General features: G+C 43.2%; 2 protein-coding genes and 1 long non-coding RNA gene across 5 annotated transcripts in view; 1 reads left to right on the forward strand and 2 right to left on the reverse strand.

Annotated features, from left to right (window-relative positions):
* On the reverse strand, nt 1-16,595 carry ALDH5A1 (aldehyde dehydrogenase 5 family member A1). Its single transcript, XM_081873406.1, has 10 exons — nt 16,239-16,595; nt 14,251-14,334; nt 9,228-9,398; nt 7,465-7,581; nt 6,960-7,103; nt 5,664-5,807; nt 4,325-4,483; nt 3,990-4,159; nt 2,330-2,388; nt 1-2,149 (listed from the first exon to the last, which is right to left on the reverse strand). Exons 1-10 carry the CDS (start codon nt 16,578-16,580, stop codon nt 1,944-1,946), a joined length of 1,596 nt encoding a protein of 531 aa, XP_081729532.1. The 5' UTR covers nt 16,581-16,595; the 3' UTR covers nt 1-1,943.
* The window catches only part of LOC309348388, an 84,553-nt gene that overhangs the window by 558 nt on the left and 59,966 nt on the right, over nt 1-24,029 (reverse strand). The window lies entirely within an intron of this gene.
* The window catches only part of GPLD1 (glycosylphosphatidylinositol specific phospholipase D1), a 25,047-nt gene continuing 16,850 nt past the window's right edge, over nt 15,833-24,029 (forward strand). The window contains exons 1-8 of one of the 3 annotated variants that reach the window (XM_081873383.1): nt 15,833-16,063; nt 18,550-18,893; nt 19,911-19,966; nt 20,384-20,462; nt 21,673-21,770; nt 22,119-22,229; nt 22,783-22,831; nt 23,285-23,339. In XM_081873383.1, the coding sequence (XP_081729509.1) occupies nt 18,800-18,893; nt 19,911-19,966; nt 20,384-20,462; nt 21,673-21,770; nt 22,119-22,229; nt 22,783-22,831; nt 23,285-23,339 (542 nt within the window). In that variant the 5' untranslated portion in view covers nt 15,833-16,063; nt 18,550-18,799. Of the gene's footprint in view, nt 16,064-17,960; nt 18,185-18,549; nt 18,894-19,910; nt 19,967-20,383; nt 20,463-21,672; nt 21,771-22,118; nt 22,230-22,782; nt 22,832-23,284; nt 23,340-24,029 lie in introns of those variants that run through there. The other 2 variants (XM_081873382.1, XM_081873384.1) reach the window with 2 other exon arrangements.

The raw sequence follows: 24,029 nt of genomic DNA on the forward strand, positions 1-24,029 counted from the left end.
AAAGTATGTAAGATTATATAGATTAATTATTCTTCCTCAGTCCCATTTGACAGTGATTTCTTCGGGAACTACTCAGTTTGCTGGCATTACAGACCAAGCTTCATCTTGGTTGTAATTTTTTTTTTTTAGGAATAGCAATTAGTGCTACATAATGTGCTTTTCAGGAGTCACTATAGTGCCACTATTTAACCTATCCTTAATATAATACAGCAGAACCAATGTTTTGTACTACAAAGTCATCCAAAATAAGCTTAGCTGACCCGTGTCAATTCTAGAAGTTAATGAACATATATGAAAATAGGGAGAAACAAGCGACTAGTTGTGTGTGTGCGAATGAGATCTGGATTTATGTTTCTCCTGAATGCTGCATGCTCGTGGCTACACGGCAAACTACTTCTTGAGCCAAGTGGTGTCTCTTAGAACTGTCTGTGAAATGGCAGAAGCTTCCCACTTAAGGAAGACCTCAAATGTTTGTTCCAAGCCCTTTTGGTTCATCTGAAGCAGCCCTTTGGATCGCAAGCAGATTTGACAGGGAAGGGGATTGCATAGCTAAGTCCACTTGAAAACATATTGCAAAATGTCAAATGAAGTTTTGCAATGTAAATAAAGTGCATGTTCAATTGAATGCAGCAGTAGCAAAGCAGAACTGTTAAATCTTTTTATCTTTCGAACGTAACAGCAGCTCATACAGAAAAGGCCTGATGGAGCACGTGCAGGTAACATTAAAGCTTACCGGGAAGGGCACAAAAGGGCTTTTATCTTGTGCCATCAAAAGTCTTAACTTGTGGTGGTAAAATAAACAACTTTTGGGATTCTAGCTGTATGCCACTGTTACTCTAATAGGTTCATGAAGGAAGCTTTAAAGTCTTCCCACATAGCCCCCTCCCCCACTTTTCCCCAGGTCTTAAGCTTTTTCTCTTGTACCAAGTTAACTGCTTTCTGTAATCTCCAGAATGAGGAGGACGGCCATGGAGGATCAGACAAGTCTTTCAGAGAAGAAATATTACTTGGCAAGAATAGACATAGGAAACAGAGCTCTAGAGCAGTGTAATGGGCTATGGAGGTGTGATCTTGTGTGCTGTGGAGCTTCAAATAAATATTACTTCCTTGTGGAGCTATTGGTCCAAGTTGGTCTCAGTGCATTACAGCTTTTGCAAGACGCAATGTCCCCCCCCCCCGCCCCCAAAACAGTTTATGTTCATATCTCTGTGCTGTTGTACTAATGCATGATAATTTGGTCACAAGGCTCAGCTGCTAGGAGCAAAGCACAAGTATCTCCTTAGAGATGCTCTAGTCCTATTGTAAGTAATAGGGAGGATTCTGTCAGAACTGTGCATATACCTTCAAGGCCATTTTTCAGCTCCAGCCAAGAGCTGAAGAACGATATTAAAATGTGCAATACATCTTTCCCTAGAAAAGATTTCCTAGAAGCCCTAAGACAGGCAACCAGAAAATAATATAAACATTAGAAAAAGAAACAGTCAACATTTGGCACAATTATTCAGTTATTTCACACCTGGCTCAGCGCATGAGAAAGGGTAAATGTGTATCTTTCTCCTACTTTGCTACTCTCCAAAAATCATTTATTTCTATCCTGCCTTTCCCCCCTAACAGACACTCAAGGTAAATCATACATCTTAATTAGTAAAGTTTTCCAAATTCCTCTGAAACACAATCTGGAATTGAAACATTATTTGTCGCTGCGTTATGGTTAAGAAGGTAATATAAATAAACCTATATTCCTACAACCTGTGTACACAGAATACCAGAGTTGTTCTATATGTATCGTCATGTTTACAAGTAATGACGTTTCTACAAAAACATTATTACTTCCATTTTAAGAGGGGATGAAAAATCACAAATGATCCTGCTAAAGCTTATGAATGCCCCAAAAGGTTGTTTTCTAGGCATTCTGAATAGGTTAGACTCCTAACAAATGGCTGCTATAAACCTCCAAAACAGACATACTTTATTTCCAAATATTCATCAATACCGTATTTTGAACCTTCTCTTCCCAGCCCAGATTGTTTTATGCCACCGAAAGGGCACTCCACGGCAGACACGATGCCTTCATTAACGCCCACCATCCCAACCTCCAGCTTCTCTGCAACTCTCCAGATCTGGGCTGGGTCTCGGGAGTAGAAATAACCTGAAAAATTGTAGCATTGAATAGAAAACAGTTTGGAGTTTTTTGTTTGTTGTTTTGTGGGGAGAAAGGTCATTTTCTAAGCTTGAAATAGTAAAGTCAAGATGTGGCCTGGTAGCTTGAACCATACCCCATCTTGCCTCCTTAAGCATTGTAGATTTGCAGTATTAAGAACTCACATACCTGCTAAGCCCACGTTGGCTGAATTTGCTATGGCCAGAGCTTCCTCCTCTGTATCAAACCTGCAAAAGTATGAATAGATGTAAATAATAATGGAAGAACTGCTTTATTGCAAGTGGTGTGCAATTAGAGGCCTCTCCCATGGGAAATTCGTGATGGCATCCCCACTCTCTCGGCGGACACAGATTTCCATAACTTCCCATGAATTAAGCTAGTATAAAAGTTACACGATGTTTCCCAACATCAGCAATACATTTGCATGTTTAAAAATGACACCGATTTTGGGAAGATTAGTAAATCCTATGCAGTTTCATTTTCTAAAGGTGACATCCAACAATGGCTATTTGCACAATAGAGACTTTTACACCTCTCTGCTGCATGCAGTCTTTGACCATGCAGTCCAGAATCTGGGGAAGTGAAGTCCATTGGTGACATTAAATTTTGCTCTAAGAGAAAAAGGTTGGGAATGGCTACCAAAACCACCATGTAATTTCTTCACTGAGCATTTGCTAGAATATATCTAAGTAAATGCGAGACCTAATGTAAATATATTTTGACATGCAGGTCACGCCATAGTGTTTGAAACATATTAGAAGAGGGTTGGTGGTGTGCCTCACCACACATAATGCAAACTATATTCCCACGCTATGAGACAAGACTTCCCAGTAAGTCAACATTTGCAACATTTTAGCACATCCAGAACAGTTTCCCTCAGGACACCCCTTGGGGAAATTCTATTCAAGCACTACCTACCCAAGCTATATATAAGAAATAAAAATGAAATTGAGGCACCAGAGAAGCTAGAATGTGGGCATCACTGTGAGAGAGGCAAGTGCCTTCATTCTTACACACTTGTGCAAACTTCAGTACACATTAAAAATGATCATGAAAAGATTGTGAAAAGCGCTAACAGACCAGAAATTAAAGGTATAAGCCTTTTATTGTATTTTGACATAGTTTTGAAATACCTACCTTTCTCAGGCTATCCACATAAATAATTGAAACAAGATTATGCCTGGGATGCATACTACTAAAGTTTTCAAAAGAAATCTAAGGTGGCACCTGATTATATTTTATATACATAAATATATAAAGAAACACAAAATGACTGACACAGTCTGTGCAAATTTTCTACCCGAAGTTGGGAAAGGGGTGCTGTTGTCTTTAGACATGGCAATATAAAATAAGGGAAAGTTCGCCACTGCCAGCCAGATACTTTTGCTCCACATAATCCCTCCTGACTGTCGCTGACTTTGAGAAATGTGAATTAGCAGTGAAGCCACCACTATATGAGTAAACTGTATTGCACTTCCACGACTGCGATGGTTCCAAAAAACACAGCTGCAATTGTGGCTATCGCAGAGTATATTTGTGTAGGGACAGTTCCTTGCCAATTCAAACATTATACTTGGAAGCGTGATCCTTTATCCAGGAATTGTCTGGGAGGGTCGCATGTAATAAGTAGGAGAAATGTCAGCTGTTTCCTGTTGTGAACTACTTCTGCGATAGAAATATGAAACATGCTTATCACAATCCATCTTGCCTCCCAGTGTATAATATGGTAAGGTTAGCAGGAGTCATTATGTAGAAGAGTATCCCTGGCAGAAATTGCCATTTATGATGTAATAATTGAAGTTCGTTAATGTGCAGAATAAACTCTTACTTCATAACTGGGGCCAAAGGACCAAAAGTCTCCTCTTGTGTGCACAACATGCGTGTTGTGACATTGCTGAGAAGAGTCGGTTCAAAGAAATTCTTCCCGTAACTGTGCCTTTTTCCTCCTGTAACTATGGACGCTCCCTGGGAAACAGCATCGTGAATATGTTTTTCAACCTAAGAGAAAGAAAGCAAGTGCAGTGTTAGGCTCTCCCACAAAAGGGCGGTTTTCATATCCCAAGTAGAATTTTGTAGTTCATTATTTTTCCATTGGCACAGCCAACAAACGTAACTTGGCAATACCTCTTCGTACCACAAAAAAATTAAAAACAAAACACTTACCTTTTCCACAGCTTTTTCATTAATTAGCGGTCCCTGAGTTGTCCCTTCATCAAAGCCATTGCCAATACGTAGCTCTGACTTAATGGCTCGTGCAAACTTTTCTACGAATGCATCGTGGATCCCTTTTTGCACCAAGAAGCGGTTTGTACACACACAGGTCTAAAGTCAAAAGAAATTGTGTTTGTTTTCAGTTAGGCATACACTAGTGCTTTGTTGTTTAATGTCATGGGCTCCTTTGGGAGGAAGGGTGGGGTAGAAATTTAAGAAATAAGCCAAAATGTTTAAATCAAGATCAAATATATGCTGGAAATGTAAAGAGAAAGAGGGAACCTTTTATCCTATGTGGCGGATGTGTAAAGTGGTAAAAGCATTCTGGGAGATGATCTATATAATGAGTTGAAAAAAATGTTATAGAAAGCATTCTCATAAGAAACCAGAAGCTTTTCTTTTAGGAATTTTAGGTGCAGAGATTCCAAATGACCAGAAGACATTATTCATGTATGCGACAGCAGCTGTCTGGACGCTGCTAGCTCAGAGATGGAAAGAAAATACAGTCCCTACCAAGAAAGTTTGGCAGATAAAATGGATGGACTATGCTGAAATGGCAAAACTGACCGGAAGAATTAGGAATCAGGAAGAATCAAATTTTAATAAGGAATGGTAAAAATACATAATGTATTTAAAATTTTATTGTAAACGGTTAAAATCATTAGTAGGATTGACATAAAACTATGAAATGTGCAATTAATATTTGTGGACATATCCTACTGAGCTCTGTTTGTACTCGGCTGTGTATCATGGGAGGCATGGAAACATTCCGTTTTACACGCAAATGCTTTGAGTTTCATGAGCAACAATGTTGGATTTCAAACTAGGTTGCAGTGCGAAGAATGCTGAGGGCAGAAGTCTTCAGAGGGCAACGCTAGCTAGCCACAAGAGAGGTTAAAAGTAAAGGAAAAGGCAAAAGTTTTAAGTATTGCCCTCCAAATTAAAGCCAAGGGTTTAGTCTGTACAGTTAGTGTAGACTCAAAGTGTCCCAGAATTGGACTTCCACCCAAGCATGAATAAACTCCCCTTGAAATCAATAGCACTTCTAAGTAAATCAGAATGTAATGGTCCCACTGTAACTGAACTCTGCTTAATTATAGCTGGGTTGTATTCTGAACTGTCAGACTTACTATTATGACATCTGCTTTTTATAGCTCAAGAATGAGGGGTGAAACGTCTTTGCTTGTGCCCCCCCCCCCCCCCCGTACAAGGCATAACCAACTTTGTAAAAGAGCAGTGCTCAAATTATCTGCAAGTGTGGTAGGGGGGAAACAGGGGAGGTTAATCTCACCTGGCCTGAATTTCTGTATTTGGAAGCCAAAGCTCCTGCTACTGCTTTGTCTACATCAGCACTATCAAACACTATGAATGGAGCGTGTCCTCCAAGCTCCATGGAGACCCTCTTCACAGTGCCAGCAGCATGGCGCAGCAATATCTGCAAGTACACAGGAAACACAGAAAGCTGTACACCTACAAAGATGAATTATACAAACTTAGCTTTTTTTGAATCCCAGGAGAATACTCTGTAGTTGAAATCACGAGTTCCCTACTAAACTACCCACTCATTTTTCTAATCTAAGTAGTAAATGTAGATCTCAAAGTCTTCAGTGCTTATTTTAGATGATGATGATGATGATGATGATAATAAATAGTAGTAGTAGTAGTAGTATGCCCCAGCCACTCTGAGCAGCTTCCAACAAATGTTAAAACCACAGTATAATTTACCTAATTATACACAGTGCCCAGCCTTGGACATGGGATGTTCTCTAAAGTAATAGATGTGAATCTTTGAAACAGTCCCATTCTTTTTAATACCACTATGCATGCATTAAGACACTGGTCTGAGATGAGTTGATCCAATTATGTAAGTGAATGGAAAACGACTACTGGTTTTAGACTGAGTTTCAAGGGATGGAAGTAAGGGTCAAACTAGACAAGATTAGATATAGATATAGTTATAGATATATTTTTATGTATGCGACTACAGCAGCATGAATATTGATAGCCCAATGTTGGAAAGGGGAAAAGATCCCAACAAAAAAGACTGGCAAATTAAGTTAACGGAATATGCGGAAATGGCTAAATTAACAGAGAAACTTAGAAATCAAGACAATAACAAATTTAAAAATGGGAATGGGAAGTCTTTATTGCATATATATCAAAGCATTGTATACAAGTTGATACATTAGCAGGGTTTTAAGAAACATTTGCATTATTATGATAAAAGATAGAACTGGATACAATTAGATGAATAATATTACATGGGCATGTATGAAATAATCATAAAACAATGGAACCACGGGAGGGGGTAGAGGGAAGTCAAGGAATTTGAGAAATCCCACATTTGATGTTTTATTGAATGTATAAACAGCACTGTGAAGTTTTAATTTTTTATTTCTTTTTTATTTTATTTTAAATGTTTATTTTATTTAATGTGATGTTTGTTATAATGAAAATCAATAAAAATATTATAAAAAAACAAAACAAACTAGACAAGATAACATCTACCCAATTAGCAACTGCATATTAGCTATGTATTTTAGCCACAAATTTGCAGCAGTTTACGAGCCGACATTGAGAAGCTTACCTTTCCTGTAGCCGTTGAGCCTGTAAAAGAGATCTTGGCTACCAAAGGATCAGTGCACATCACTTCCCCAACTGCTACTGCCTGTTGTCTAGAACAGGGAACAACATTATACACTCCTGCAGGTATTCCAGCCCGATTTGCAAGCTGCAGCGAAAAAATAGTAGCATGAAACAGTTCATTTGAACAAAAGGTTAGAATTAGATAATAATGATAAATAACAGGCTGAAGATGGTGCTGAGCTTTGTCTTCTTGCAAGTGTGTCACAAGCATTTAAAAACCACACATAATTTCAATAATCTTATTTTTAAAAAATAACCAAAAAGTTTATCTGCCTTTTATATAGTGTATATGAATGCTTTTAGATTTTTATTCCTTTTTTTGCTTTATACTGGTTTCAGTCTTTGTACTATTCTACCAATAACTCAGAGTGACTTAGAAAAAAATGACTAGTAAGTGCAATAAATAGTAATAATTAATCCACTCTTCATCAATATAAAAATCTCACCTCAGCAAGTGCTAAAGCAGATAAGGGCGTATCTTCCGCTGGTTTCACCACCACTGTGCAGCCAGCTGCCAAAGCAGCACCGACTTTCCTTGTAATCATAGCACTCGGAAAATTCCACTAAATTGAAGAAACAGGTGCATTTAAATGCTGTGTGCACATTAGTGCAATAAAACAACTGGCAAGTTCTGAAATTTGAGGGGGAAATTAGCAAGATAGAAAGCTTTTAAGATCCTTGGCTGTTATTTGATCCATCTGCTCCCGAGACCGTGGCAACTTCTAGATACCATCAAACCATGTATAAAAGCCACTCTCCTTTCCACCAACAACTTCCACTGAATGGTTTGGAATCCCATGTCTCTGCGGAAAATCGTGTATTTACTGTGTAGGGACACCAAGGTCCTGCTCTCTGACTTGCTACTAAGAACCATCAGATTAGCAGATACCAGAAAGAAGACTTGGCGAGCCTACCAATAGCCCCACATCTCAAATTCACTTCCCTGGGAACTGCATACAATCATAGAATTGCAGATGTAGCCCCTTTGCTGGTGACTTTTAAAGTGACCTTAAAAATGCCTTCTATTGTGTTCAGCTAGCTTTTAAAGGTAAAGGTAAAGGTAAAGGTACCCCTGCCCGTACGGGCCAGTCGTGTCCGACTCTAGGGTTGTGCGCCCATCTCACTTAAGAGGCCGGGGGCCAGCGCTGTCCGGAGACACTTCCGGGTCACGTGGCCAGTGTGACGAAGCTGCTCTGGCGAGCCAGCACCAGCGCAGCACACGGAAACGCCGTTTACCTTCCCACTATAAAGCAGTACCTATTTATCTACTTGCACTTAGGGGTGCTTTCGAACTGCTAGGTGGGCAGGAGCTGGGACCGAAAGACGGGAGCTCACCCCGCCGCAGGGATTCGAACCGCCGACCATACGATCAGCAAGCCCTAGGCACTGAGGTTTTACCCACAGCGCCACCCGCGTCCCTTAAAAGCTAGCTTTTACATTTTGTTAATTTTATGATGTTATTAATATTAGTTGCTCCTGCACAATTGTTTCCAGTTGTGGGCTGTTTTAATTAACAGATATTTATACTTACCCTGAGAGACTTATGTTAAGGTACAGGATAAGCCTGAGAGTGCTACAGTATTTGCTGAAAGCTCAGAAAGCAAAAAGAGGACTGGGTGAGTTTTCCAGCGAGTGATGCTTCTGTAGCTAGTGTGGTTTTCTTTGTCGTTTATCCCCAAGTCCTAGCATAGGTATGGGTGGCGCTGTGGTCTAAACCATCAGCTTGGCGATCGGAAGGTCAGTGGTTCAAATCCCCTTGATGGGGTGAGCTCCCGTTGCTCAGTCCCAGCTCCTGCTTACCTAGCAGTTCGAAAGCACCTCAAAGTGCAAGTAGATGAATAGGTACCGCTCTGGAGGGAAGGTAAATGCCGTTTCCGTGCGCTGCTCTAGTTTCACCAGAAGCAGTTTAGTCATGCTGGCCACATGACCCGGAAAAAACTGTGGGCAAACGTCGGCTCCCTCGGCCAGTAAAGCGAGATGAGTGCCGCAACCCCAGAGTCATTTGCGACTGGACTTAACTGTCAGGGGTCCTTTACCTTTACCTAGCATATATTTCATATATTTCAACACATTTAAAACCTGCATATTGTGTGCAAAATTTGAGTTTTCATTGTAAGAATTTTAATTCATTGGCCTCAGGGCATCACTAATCCTGCCTCTTTTGAATATTTAGAGTAAAAGTCTGACTTAAACAGTCAGCTGAACTCACAGGAGTAATGATGGCAGCAACTCCCACCGGCTGCTTAAGAACTAGAACTCTTCTGTCCTTTGCAGAAGATGGGATGATGTCACCATAAATGCGCCGAGCTTCTTCAGCAAACCATTCCAAGAAAGAAGCAGAATAAAGAATTTCACCCTGTGCTTCCTTCAGGGGTTTCCCCTGTGAATGATTCAGAATGCAGACATTCACATGCAGAGAACTACAAAACGTCTCTCCCCCAACAAAATGATTACAATGAAGGATTTGTGTGAGCATGTTTGTTTTTCATTCTAAAGTGCGATTTTAAAAATGTCTAAACTTATTGTCCAGCTGCCTTCCAAGTGCTGGCACTTGCCTTTAAAGTCCTCCTCTGTCTGATACAAACCTTAAGAGTCAAAGTGTTAGTTTCTGCATATATGAAATGTGGATTTAGACTCATATTTGCTAAGATAATGTACATCGTAGGATGCACGCAACCAAGAATTAGTGGGCAGAGTGCTTAACCCCCCTCCTACGTCTGCTAGTTCTCCTCTGCAAAAAATCCTGTCCACTAGGCAATTTACTTTTCAGCTGGGCTTGCCTACTTTTATTACCTGCCTGGAGAAAAAAGCTAAGCACTGCTAAGCAGAAAATGGCAGGATGGATGGAGTCTTCCAGGGAGAAGTTACCTGGCGTGAAAGGGTAAAGTCTGTGGGAGTTCAGAACTTAACTGGTTAAGTGTTCTGAGCTGTGCATCACTTTCTGACGTCAGCTGTAGAAGCTGGGAGGAGTCTGGGAGGAGTCTGTATTCTTGTTGTTCTCCCTGTGTCTTGAGAGAGACGGACATGGCTGCAAGCAGTGATGGACAAATGTTTGAATAAAAGCTGTAAATAGACGAATCTGTCTGTGTATGCTTGCATGGAGCAAGGGAGAAAAAGGGAGAAAAAGACTGTTTTACACCGCTGTATGCTACTCTGCTAAGCCGTGGCCAAAGAGACAGCAGACTTTGTTGCGCAGCTGAGAAAGAAGCGTGCCGGACGCTGCGAATGACGGATTGGGATCGTAAAGCTGTCTGAGTACACGGCTCAACGGTCAAGCTATCAAGATCGTTATCTCTGACAGGTTATGGAAGGTCAGTAAACGCTCGTAAAACAGTCGGTGTGAGCTCCAGGAATGCTTTGAAGTCGGCACGGAAGCTAGCCGGAGGTTGGAAGCTGCATTCCATGAGTCTAGCCTGGTGCCGGGAAGCAGAGGAAGTGTTTGCCTGCTTCTGAGAGGCAAAAGCTTCTGATACAGAAAGCTGGCTGGAGCTGGAAGCTGAGAAGCAGCTGGGCCGTTTCTCCACGTACAGGAGCCGGAATCAGCTGGTACTGAGTAAGTACAGCTTGTGGGGCACCTTGGCAGAACGGGAGAATATGGCAGAGAGCCAGGATATACCGGTGGAGAAGCTCACTTTAAAAAGTTGGGCAACCTGGAGCAGAAGAATAAGGGGCTGGTTCCTGGTCCATGGGCTTTGGGAAGGAAGCCAGAGGGAGCCAAAAGCACCACCCCTTAGCTGGGACGATAGCCAGCAGAAAATGCTTCAGAGAGAGCTGGATATGCTCAGAGCATGCATTCATGCGTCGCTGCAGCCCCATTTAGAGGGTGTACAGTCAGCAAGGGCTGCCTGGGATGTGCTGAAGGGCTTGTGTGAAGCTTCAGCAGAAGGCCAGAGCCCTGGAGACGCTGGGCTGGCAGGCCCATTTCCCGATGGGAGCGCTGGTGAGCAGATCGGGGGGGCGAAGAGTTCCAAAGGCAAGTTTAAGAAACTTTCCACTGGTGCTGAAGCGAAGAGCAGCTTCAGGGGGGGCCAGGCTGGTGGGAGGCGCCGTTCCAGGAGAAGGAAGGCCAGGCCAGCTGGGAGGAGCCCCGGGCAGTGTTTTTCCACTGGAGTTCAACATCTGCGTGGCAGTTGCCCCCACCGGAGCACAGAGCCGAGGCAGGATGTTTGCAAGGACACTTCCCATGGGAATCAAGCGGGTTTCCATGGCAACAGGCCTGGGAAGACAGGCAGGCGTGGAACTGAGCCAGGTGGTCGTGGTAAACAACAGGAAGAGGCTTATCAAGTCTCTGCGAGTATGGCATTGTTCGAAGACGGCCGAATGGAAAATTTGGAAATGGCTTTTGTCATCGACTACAGCTAACCACAACATGGTTCCAGAGACCCCTGCAGTCGAGATGTGGAATTGCACGGCAGTTCCAAAAGGACAAAGGACTGATAAGTTTGCTAATGCCTATTTTTCTGTTTTGCAGGAACAGATGGGTTTTTGTATCGTCCCAGAGGCGGATCATTGTTTGTTATCTGTGCCTTATTTGTTGAAAAAAGGGTTTCAGGTTTGTTTCCAGGATGATGTCTGCACAATCTCCAAAGGGGAGAGGGTACTTGCCAAGGTTAAGAAGGGGCAGAATGATCTTTTCATTCTTAAAACGTCTCTTGGGGGTGAGGGGAAGGTTGAGAGAGCACAGGCACAGCGTGCTACAGTTCCCACTCATGTTCAATGTGCTTGTGCATGGCATCAGAGGACCAATCATAGTCCTGTAGAGGAACTGCAAGTGCTTCCTGAGGTTACCAGAGGGTGTAAAATTAGGGATTGTGGACGTGCCATTAGTTGCACCACATGCAAGCAAGCAAAGGTGAAAGGGTGCAGTTACCCAAAGGTGGAACGGGTAACCACTAAACCTTTTGAGCTGGTTCACATAGATTTGGCCGGTCCTGTCAAGGAACCAAGTCTGGGAGGGGCCAGGTTTCTGCTAACTTTTTTGGATGATTTTTCGCAGAGCACCTGGACCCACGGCCTCAAATCCAGGGAGGATGCAGCACAGCTGATCAAGAGCTGGATTGAGGGGGTGGAACAGAGATTCTCCACCAGGGTTCAAGCGATCATCAGTGACAGAAATGCTAGGTACACTGGTTCTGCTTTGCAGCAGTTCTTTCACAGAAGAGGGATACGTCACACAGTTACTTCACCCAGTAAGAGGGGGGTGGCAGAGCTGAGAAGTGAAGCTCTGGTTAAGGCTGGACAGGTGATGCTGAAAGAAGCCAGGTTACCTCCAAAGTTTTGGCTGGAGGGAATCCGATGTGTGTCGTTCACCTGGAATCGTGTCTACAACTCACTGGTAGGTGACACACCGTACTCGTTGTTAAATGGCCGCAAACCCCAGGTTCACTTTCTGCGCAAGTTTGGATCTCCTGCGGTTGTCCCTGTGCCTAAGGTTTTGCAAGGGCCAGATGGAGCCAAAGTCCAGAAAATGATCTTCTGTGGGTATGAGCCAGACGCTCGTGCATGGAGATTTGCTTATCCGTCAGGTGATCAGAGTAAGGTGCTGATCAGTAAACACGCTGAATTCTTTGAGCAGGATGAAAGGCCAAAGATTTCTGCACAGCGTGATGTTCTTTCAGAATGTCTCTCTGATTCAGAGGACAGTTCTGGTGAGGAGGAAGAAGAGGCTGAGTCTGCTGATGACGACCAGGTCACTGACCAGGGTCAGGAGCAGGGTGGGGTGTCTCCACAAGTTGTTAGGAAAGGACAGCCCAAGAGTGAGCCTAGTTCTCCTGTGAGTGTAATGGAAAGGATTCGAAGACGCTTTAAGTCAGAGGGGGAATCCCGTGATGCAGAGGACACACCTGCTGGTGACAGTGAGCCAGAGGAAACACCAGAGTTTGTGCCTAGGCGATCCAGTCGCACAACCAAGGGTATTCCACCTGAGAGGTACCAGGCCACAAGTACGTGGGTAAGTTTCGCACAGTGCGATTCTGAGAGTTGTGAGGTGATTCCACAGATGCCCAACAGGTACGCCAAGGTAGGGCGCAAGGCATTGGGGAAGGGATTGATCTCACAGGGTGTGGCTGAAGATGTTACACAGGTCTTGTCAGAAAGCAACGCAAGGGGGTGTGTGGGAGTTCAGAACTTAACTGGTTAAGTGTTCTGAGCTGTGCGTCACTTTCTGACGTCAGCTGTAGAAGCTGGGAGGAGTCTGGGAGGAGTCTGTATTCTTGTTGTTCTCCCTGTGTCTTGAGAGAGACGGACATGGCTGCAAGCAGTGATGGACAAATGTTTGAATAAAAGCTGTAAATAGACGAATCTGTCTGTGTATGCTTGCATGGAGCAAGGGAGAAAAAGGGAGAAAAAGACTGTTTTACACCGCTGTATGCTACTCTGCTAAGCCGTGGCCAAAGAGACAGCAGACTTTGTTGCGCAGCTGAGAAAGAAGCGTGCCGGACGCTGCGAATGACGGATTGGGATCGTAAAGCTGTCTGAGTACACGGCTCAACGGTCAAGCTATCAAGATCGTTATCTCTGACAAAGTCCCCTCACGCGGTCTCCTTAGAAGTTTCCCTGTAGACCCTGAACTATTTTTAGGAGGGAAATATGAGGTTGGACCTCCCTATTTCTCTTGTAGCATCTACTTTGTATTTCAGCCTTTTATGCTGTTTATGTTCAGTTACTCAGGCCTTCTTCCAAGAGCCTTCACTTCACAATGTTAGAACAGCAGCAATAAACATGGTCTTCACAACTGAGTGCTCCGAGGCTATGGAATAACATCTATGTAGAGATTTGGAACTGCTCTCCTTCATCAACCTTCAATAAAGTACATAAAACCTAACTATTTTAGAAGATGTGAAATTAGTTTCTGAGATGTTTAGAAGCAACACATCCATAATTTAAGATTACTAGATGGTTGATTAAATGTCCTGTGGCCATTTTGACCTCAGGAAAAGCAGGTTAAAACATTAAAAAAAACAAAAAAACAAGCTTGCACCTGCAACTCTACACAAACTTTCTTAGAAGCAGATTCTTCGGAATCAGGTCTTCTGTGTTACTTTGGGGGGGGGGGGAGCTTCAAAAAGTCACACATGAAAGTTTCTGCATTTGTCGTGACATATTGCAACATGGAATGATGTCTGAACTGCACCCATTGACTGCTTCACCTTCTAGGTGAGATTCTTGTAACTAGCTTCCTGAAATTCAGCCCCAAATCCCTGAGGAATATGTGCCCCCCCTTTTATACTTACGTTCTCTGCTGTTATGATCCTTGCAAGGTCATCTTTATTCTCTATCATCAAATCAAACCATTTACGAAGTAAAGCAGCTCTTTCCTGAAAAAGAAATAGTGTTTTAGCAGTATCACTGCCAAGTGCAAAAATGATTGTTACTCCAATATTACTTGCATGCTTTACAGTATTTAAATTTGCTTGTCTCCCAATAATCCTGCAAGTAGATTCAGGTTCAATTCTAACAGGACTAACAAAAGTCGATAAAATTAAATTTTATTTAAAGAAGTGCCAAGGGCTTGATTTTGCATTCCAAGGCCCAAATATCAGAGGGCACCTTACTTCTTACTTTTCTTACTTAGCAACTGAGCAAGAATCTGTTTGCACTTTTCTATACATTTCTCTATATAAATGGTTTAAAGCACAATCCTATGCATCTCCACTCAAAGATGGAAATTATTATAATTAATACATGTATGATTTCCCCATGTTTCTTACGTATTGTATGTAAAGTACCCCAAGGAATGTAGTTAATGGGGAAACAAATGAACAAATAAAGGATTTCCTTTATTTTTTTATTATTTACTTCATTTATGAGTTGCTTCCCATGAGACATTCCCAAGGCATAATAATGTATATATAACAGCTGGTTATCTACCCCAGTAGATATTTTTTCAAATCTGCCCTAAATACAGGTAATTGGAGCTTAGAAAGGCAAAATAAAGCCTATATATTTAAGGCCACCCTGCAAACCACTTTTACTAGAGAAAAAACTCTTCTGAATGCAGTGGAACTTACTATATGCATAGCTTTATACGACTTCAAGCAATATGTCTCTGGACCACTTATATTGCAAGAAAAACATACATGTGTACTGTGCCAATATGCTTGATATTTTATGGAAAGCTATCGGTCTGACCAAACTGCGGGAGGCAGTGTAAGACAGGAGTGCCTGGCGTGGCGTGCTCTGGTCGATGGGGTCTCGAAGAGTCGGACATGACTAAACGACTAAACAACAACAACAATCATTAGCTGTCAGTGACGCCTTGGTGGTTGGGGGGAAACACTCTGTACCAGGGGTGCCAACTTGAATAAAATATTGGGATGGGGACAGGTAAGCCCCACCCCACCTAATTGATCACAAGACCTGGCACACACACACCTTTTGAGTGGCAATGCCCATCAACTTTGTACCTCAAATATTTCATTACTGAAGGTAATGGGGCCCTTTATATGTCCAGCTGTCCTTTGTCAACAACAAATTGTCACTGTTTTTTGTGTTGAATATATGCTGTATGGTAATTTATGAACCTAACAGGTATCTAAAACCATTTGCACATGTAGAATGTAGGCACCCTATATAAATGAGCAAATCAGTGATATTTTAGGGAGCAGGCTATCAGGTGGGACCCATTACTTACATCATGGGAGTCTACAAAACACAAAACACTGTTACTGTATGTAGGTTTTATTTTATTTGTTTTTCATCTTATATTTTGGAAATGTACATCCAGGTGTGTTTATTTCCCTTTCAATTTTGGGGGGGCCCTCAAGAGAGTGGGGCTTGTACTGTACGTAAATCCGGCACTGCTTCACATAAATAACAACAAGCAGCATTGACCCATTCCTTTATCTGCTGCTTCTTCAGCGCAAACTCTGGTTGAGTTTAAACCCTGGGGGGGAAGTCTCTTTGAAGGAGGAGCATTCCCTTTCTCCAGAACGGGCAGGCGCCTTCTGAATAACCCTGTCTCGATGTCCCCACGGCGCGTCTCGAAGGGTGTGCGCGCGCGTTCCTCGCCTATGTGGGGCTGCCCATGACCTACAGCTGATGCCGGTGGGTGGCCACATGCCAAGGAAGGCCGGGCTTCTCTCTTTTAACAGCTGTGCACAAGGCGCCGGCGGGCAACGATCCCTCTTGCGCACAGGCGCAGGAAGGAACCTGGAGTGGGGCTCTTGCATGCTCGGCTCCCCCTGCCTTGGAAACTCTCCCCGCGTCCGGCAAGCCTCACCTTGGCAGATGCCCCGCTCCAAGCAGCGCCGGCCTCGTAGGCGGCCCTCACCGCGGCCTGCGCCTCCGCCGCCCCGCAGTCCGCCACCCGGCTCAGCTCCGCGCCGCTGGCCGGGTCCCGGACGGGGAAGGCGGCCGCCGCTTGCACCCAGCGGCCTCCCACGAAGCCTCCGGTGCGCACCAGGGAACTGGCCAGCACCCCTGCGCCCGGGCCGGCGCTGCTGCTGCTGCTGCCCAGGCGGACGCCGCCGGGCGCCGCTAGCCAGAAGCGAGAGCGGCGGGGAGGAGGAGGAGGGCGAGCGAGCGGGGCTCGGAGGCCCAGCGACGCCCAGCGAGTCGCCATGGCCTCGGCGCCGGGGAAGGGAGCGGAGAGGGTGGAGCTGGGGGCGGGCGAGGGCGAAGGCGAAGGCCCCGCCGAGCGTGGAGCTCCTCGGCAGGCGGGTTTCCCGGGAGCGAAGTCCCTGAAGGCTGCAGCGCCACTCGCGCTTACTCGCGAGCAAAACCTCGGTGGGACTTGCTTCCAAGCAGAGAACTGCGCAGCGCTGCAACTCCGTGCCAATGCACTTGGGGCCGTGCTCATCCAAGGATTTAGTGGTCTTTAAGCATAGGGGCCAACTCCTAGCGATCAAGGTGCCTTTGCTTCCCCCCTCCATTAAAATATTTGAGGGGGCTTCCCCCCCCCCAGCATTGCCATTCAACTAGTGAGCAGTATATATATATATTGTTCAGGTTGGCACCCCTGTCTTTAAGCCACTCTCCCGTGCTTGCTTGCTGGAGAGATTCGCCTGTAGCCCAAGCTTGCGTCGTCTGTTTCATTATCATGTCTCCGTGCGCTTTGGAGGATGCTCGGTGGCAGAGCATCTTCTTGGCACGCAGCAAGTCCTAGGATCAACTCTGGCCTCTCCAAGTAGGGCTGGGAAATAATGCCCTCTGCCTGGAAACCTTGCACTGCAGAGCCACTGCCATCAGCCAGTGTAGGCAATAGCTAGGAGATGCCCTGGCTGAAACTGGAGAGTCGCTGCCAGTCAGTGTAAGCAGTGTTGAACCAGAGTTGAGAGTGCTTGAGAGCAGAGCTGCGTATGTCTTGCAGCCCTTAAGCTAGCCTGCTCCCCTTAGGGAGAGTGGAGGATGTTGCCCCTTCACCTCAGTGGAAGCCAGATTCAGCTGCCCTTCCAGCTGGTTTCTGCCCAGTCATGGGAAGGCACTGCCTTGTCCTTTGCTTTGGGGCAGCCCTCAGTTTGGGTCTCTTAACCTGGAGCTGGCCAACAGCTGTATCGTAAGAGGCCCCTCTCTTCCCCCAAATTTGTGACCTGACCATTTAAAAACATTTTGCCCCACCTCCTCACAGATAATAATGTGGTTGCCAGTGTAATAATGCTGGGTTTCCCAGTTGATGGAATGGGTGCAGTCAAACACAGCTGCGGCGGTGCATACAGCAGCCTTTGCCAACCAGGTGCCCTCCAGATGTTTCAGACTACACCTCCCATCAGCCCCAGCATCATATGGGATGGGCTAGCTCAGGGGTCAGCAAACTTTTTCAGCAGGGGGCTGGTCCACCATCCCTCAGACCTTGTCAGGGGCCGGACTATATTTTTTTGGGGGAAAGAACAAATTCCTATGCTCCACAAATAACCCAGAGATGCCTTTTAAATAACACATTCTACTCATGTAAAAACACCAGGCAGGCCCCACAAATAATCCAGATGCATTTTAAATAAAAGGACACATTCTACTCATGTAAAAACACACTGGTTCCCGGACCGTCCGCAGGCCGGATTGAGAAAGCGATTGGTCCGGATTTGGCCCCTGGGCCTTAGTTTGCCTACCCATGGGCTAGCTCCATCAGGCCTCCTCTCCCCTCAGCTTTCATAAGGAGCAGCTGTACCAGCAGTGGGAGAATTTTCCCCTAGTACTGGAGCTGATGGATGATACCAAAAGAACGACTGTGTGAGTACAGTCTTTGGTCCTGGTACTTTGGTACTTGTTCCCATATAATGTGTGAATCAGCAGCAACACTTGTGAATGTAGTAAAACTCCCCCCAATGGGTTAACTGCTACTAAAAGTTTTTATTCCTTTAGATAGAATTCATAAGTATTGCAAACCTCGCATGTATTATGGACATTAACAGAACAAGACACAACCATCAGTATTTTAGGTTGTTGTTTTTAAGTGAAATATGTTATTTTCACTGATATCACCTGCATTAGCAGAGAACGGTTTAATGAACAATGGTGCGTTGAGAGAGAAGGAAGGAAGGACGGACGGACGCAGTTGCCAAACATCATACAATAATATCCTTTCTCTGTTCTAGGCATCATTTCACAGATATCAATGGAAAAGCGACATCATATTAAGTTTCGTTGGGACCGATTCTTGTCTCAGATCTGTTGGCTGATACAGGGGAAACTGGCAACACATTTCCAAATCACGTGAGGGCTTTAGTTTATGTGCCAGTCACATATTTGATTAAGAAATGCACTGTAGCCCATATTTCAAAGGTCACAGTCCTCCTATTGAAAGCATCTTGAAAACCATGGTTTATAGTCCAGAATATCCGCAACATGGAAGCTTTCAAGATCTGGTCTGTTCTAGCTGTGCTTTGCAGTTTTTGCCGTAAAGGTACACCATGTGGCTTGTCAACACATATTGAAATAGGTAAGATTTGATAATAAAGGCATGAGTGTTGTGAAGCATCATAACAGATAATTTCTGTAATCTGACCATTTTAGTTACCAGGTAAGTGTTATTTAAGGGGGGTGGATATGCAGCAATTGTTGAATAAAATACTGCGATTACCATGTTGTTTTAAACTGCTAGCAAGGCTAGGGCTGCATGTATCTAGAAAAGGTGAAATGATACCAGCATAATGCAAACTTGGCATATTTTATTAACAGAAAACAGCACATATGTGTGCTATCTTCACTCAAACATATTAAAAATCTGAGTATCTTAGCCTTCAGGACTAATTTTTATATGCAGAAATTACCGTAGATGCTAAATGTTTTCTGAGCTTTCAAGCCTTAAAAAAATTATATGCTTACCTTATAATTTATCTCCCCGATATTTGAGAAATCAAGAGGAGAGGGTAGCTTAAGAATTAGAAATATATTTCATTGTGGAATTTGTGTCTTACCCGCGGAGGCTTCAGTTGCAATTCATTTTGTAATGAATTTTCAGCTACAAAGTTTATGGCTAGGAGGCAATTCAGGCATTTAACTTCTTTTATTCATGCTTTTGTTCTAGTCTTTTGCATAAGGCATCTTAAAACAATACATTGTTAATTCAACAAGTGAAATTAGGGTTAAGCAATATGGTCAAATTGAAAGACTGCTTGAATGGGTAGGATAACCATGATAAAAATAAACATACTGCCAGGATTATGTTTATTTACAAATTTGCCATTACCTGTTTCTCCATAAATTTTGTCATGGCAAAATAATAGATTGTGTGTGGGTAAGTAAGTTAAGGATATCTCTTTATATTCTTTGAAAACCAGTAGGTGAAGGTTGTTTGACATTTCCCGATATTAAGGGATACAATCATGCAGCAAAATCTGGACACTGTAGGGAATTGCATATTTCCCAGAGGATGGTACGTGATCTCCAGTTAAGTACTGCAGAGCCCCTGTTTTTCAAAAGCCATCAGGAAGCTAATGTGATGTTATTTTTCTAGCTCACAGAGCTCTGGAATTTTTCAGCAGCCCAGAAGGAAATGTTAATTATCGCAAGGTAGGAAACTTAGCAGTCTAACATTAAAAAGCATTTTAATAAATGTTTCCTCTTTCTGCTACCTTCTCCACCCACCCCAGCACTGAGCTTCCTTCCATGCCTTTTCTTTTTGTAACTATTACAAAAATTGTCCGGACCATAGGCTAGGGGTTAGCCACCCCATTGTAAAAGAACTGACATTTGTTCATCCTTACCAAACTATGTAAAACCTTGTTATATTTACCTTTAATATTTTTTATGAGTATTTAAGAGACAGTATTTGAGTGACTTTAACAATAGCTAGATGTGAGTATTAAGTACTTACTGTTTTAGTATTTGAAATATTGGTAATATGCAACTAATAATATTCTCTCTCTCTTCCCCCTCCCCCTTTCTCTCTTACTTTTATTGCTGTTTCTTCACCATCCTCTTGTCCAGTTGATACTAACCCACCAAGATGCCTATCAGGCTGGAAGCTTGTATCCTGATGCCTTTTATTCTGGTATCTGCAGGAATGGTAATAAATGGTTGGAGAAATTAGTCCCCCCCCCCCATACTACTGACAAGTAGCCTGATTCTTAATGCATTTTTACTAGCTGACTGGCTAGGAGTCCATATATTTAAATTGTAATTATGCCAGTGGAGAGTCTGAAGAGAAGAAACCACTGTTCAAACAACGAATGCCAAGGAACACAGCAGGAGGAATGAGGAGAATAATTATAGTTGTGGGCCAACAGCTTCTGGGGACCCAAGGTTAAAGAAGGCTACTTTAAAAGGTGCAGGCAGAGGAGATCAGTCAAGGCACTTGATCATTTAAACCGGCAATCTCTCTTTACAATTCTACGTTCCTTTGGTATGAGTGCATCTTGGATTGATACGCTTTATAATTTATATTATGGGTTACTGGCCCAACTTTTCGTGAATGGGGAAAATATTTTGGAGAAGAATTAGAGGAACAACTCTGGCAACCAATTTGGAATAAACTACTATTTGGATCCATCTCAATTAGAACTCCAAGAAAAACCTTTAAATGTAGCACATTGCTGGTATATGTACTCAGCCAGACTGTATAGAATTAAGTACAACACACTCAACCTTTGCTAGTGGAAATGCAATGATGTACTGGCTTTCCAATCCACATGGGGTGGTTTTACCTAAAAATTATTCCTTTTTGGGAAAAAGTTTTTTCAAACAATCAAATGATGGGACAATTGCTGCAACCAGACCCCAAATTAGCCCTATTGTCATGTTTTACTCCACGAATTATGATCATAACCAATAAAGACCTCATCCTTCATTTATTAACTGCAGTTAGATTAATGATTGTGGAAAATGGGAAAACTTTAATTGCCAATCTTTTTGAAGCCTGGGTTTTGCAAGTATGGGACATTATGCTTTTGGACAAATTAACCGTTTCACGAAAGAAATATCAATTGAGGGGGGCCTCACCCCTTCTAAATGACATGGTATGCTTTTATTGACTTTGTTAAGACAATTGAAATTGGTTTTCACCCTCCATCGACTCATGGAACCTTATGGAGAGACATGTTCATTTGATTGGCTTTCTTGGAGCGTCTAAAACTGCAACCCTCCAATGCTATTTTTCTTTCTTTTCTGTACAGCTACTAAGCTCTGTTTTACTTGTATGGGTATGTTTTGTTACTTGAAATTAAAAATCAATTTAAAAAGTTAACATGAAATAATGTTGTTCTTGTCTGGTGTTTCAGGGCTGTTCCGTCAAGTATCTGAAGACACTCACTGGGCACCTTTCCTCAGTACCAGTGTCCATTACATCAGAAAGAACTATCCTCAGCCCTGGGGAGAGGTAATAAATCTCCCATAAATTGCGCAGGCCGAAGGCCCTGGTATCAGTCTTTTCATAAATCTTATTGTTCTTACCCTTTCTCATTTGTACCAAAAGCATTTGAAAGAGAAAATGTCAAATTAAATTTGACGTTTCATAACGACGAGCTGTAAAAATGGCAGCGTGCATGCCCACTGAAGATGCTATATAAATAAATAACATACCACGTCGATTTCTCCCTTGTGTTGGTGAAAGCATAGGCAAGGTTTCATCAGCAAACATGTCAACTAAATGTCTCCAAATACCTTTCGAGAGTTTGGTTTCAATGCACTTAATGCAGAATTGCTTGTTTTTGTTTCTGTTGTTTAGGCCACAGAGAAACTGGTGGCTTTCCTCTTCGGCATCGCTTCTCATATGGTGGCAGATGTGAGCTGGCATAGCTTGGGGATTGAACAAGGATTTTTACATGCCATGGCAGCTGTAAGTGGTGCCTTATTTTATTATTAGGCTCGGGTCATTTTTTCCTTGTGACTGAAGCATACAACAAGCATATTTTATCATTTGGTTTTGTTGTTCCCCTTAAGTGACAATCGCATAATATCTGGGGTGGGAGGGAGAAGGAAGGAAGGAAAGATCCTTACTGCTGTTTATCTTTAAAAAAATTGCCGGTAATTGGTTGGATGTTCTCTATAGTGCAAGAGAACAGGGAGAGCACAAACTCTTAAGATTCTGATGAGTAAGGATGGTTGTTGACTAGTAGCCATTAGGGTTTGGTAGACATGAAAGAAACACCTTGGCAGTTTTGGAGGTAGCCAGAGAAGGAGACAAAAGTCTTGAGTTTTTGCAACTGATTGGCTAGGAAATCCTGCTGGATGAATGTGGAACTTTATGCAAAGGCAAGGGTGAAAAAGAAGCTTCAAGGGTCTGGATCATCTCCTATGTTGCTTTGTATCAAAGAGGAGAAATGAGAAATTCTGATTCTGTTCATGTTCCTGTTTCTTTGATGTAAATAACTTGTTTCTATTTTTCCTAGATTGATTTTTATGGCTCATATTCAGATGCTCACGCTGCTGGTGATTTTGGTAATTTATTTCCTTATGGATCCTGGAATGTTCTCCCTAGATTTCCATTAAATTCCTGAAGGTTCTTACAGAAAAAAACTGATATCACTAAGGTTTCAGTGACTTTATCCCTGAAATAAGTGATTTGTTTAACCATGGCACTTGTTTCTTTCTGTATAGCTTGCTCAGTTTCACATGGGGCATTTCAGCTGGCTGAGATGCTTGACATAAGACCCTTAAGCAGACAGTGAGAAACTTGCTCAGGTTCTGAGCATAAGGGAGAGGACAAATCCAAAAGTATGTGGCAGACAGGAAGAAATGCCCTTAATGGAACCAAGCAAGCGAGAAAGAAACTAATTGGGCCTGTGGAGGTGTTCCAGATTTTGTTCAAATTTAAAAGGCAGGCAAAATTCTTTGTATGGTTTTTGCTTCAGTAAGTTGATGTCTTACTCTCTTTTTGCCCTCTAATTTTAGGAGGAGACGTGCTGAGCCAGTTTGAGCTTGATTTTAGTTATTTGGAACCAAGCTGGTAAGTGTGCTATTTTCAAAACAGAGAGAGAGAGAGTGAGAGAGAGTGTGCAGGGAGCAGAGGGTTCAGAAGCAGAGACAATGGCGAAAGATCCATGGTTTAACCACCACCACCAATGTGGTGTTGCGGAACCAATGTTACAACATTATAACCAATGTTAAATATTAACAGTGGAGCTATTAAGCAACCAATGTTATAACATTATCCTTGCATCAAGGAGCAGGTGGCACTGTGGTCTAAACCACTGAGCAAGCCTCTTGGGCTTACCAACTGGAAGGTCGGCAATTCGAATCCATGTGAAGGGGTGAGCTCCTCCCATTGCTCTGTCCCAGCTTCTGCCAAGCTAGCAGTTCGAAAGCACACCAGTGCAAGTAGATAAATAAGTATTGCTGTGGTGGGAAGGTAAACGGCGTTTCCGTGCGCTCTGGCTTCCGTCATGGTGTCCCATTGCGCCAGAAGCAGTTTAGTCATGCTGGCCACATGACCTGGAAAGCTGTTTGTGGACCAATGCTGCTCCCTCAACCTGAAAGCGAGATGAGCGCCACACCCCATAGTCGTCTTTTACTGGACTTAACTGTCCAGAGGTCCTTTACCTTTACTTGCATCAGGGACTCTGGGGTTGAAATTATCTTGTCTAGTTTGTTCACACCTGTTGTTACCTGTGGCTTCACCCGCTGGGGAGGGGGGCGC

The sequence above is a fragment of the Podarcis erhardii genome (assembly GCF_964252035.2).
Source record: "Podarcis erhardii genome assembly, chromosome: 8".
Classification (NCBI taxonomy): Eukaryota; Metazoa; Chordata; class Lepidosauria; order Squamata; family Lacertidae; genus Podarcis; species Podarcis erhardii.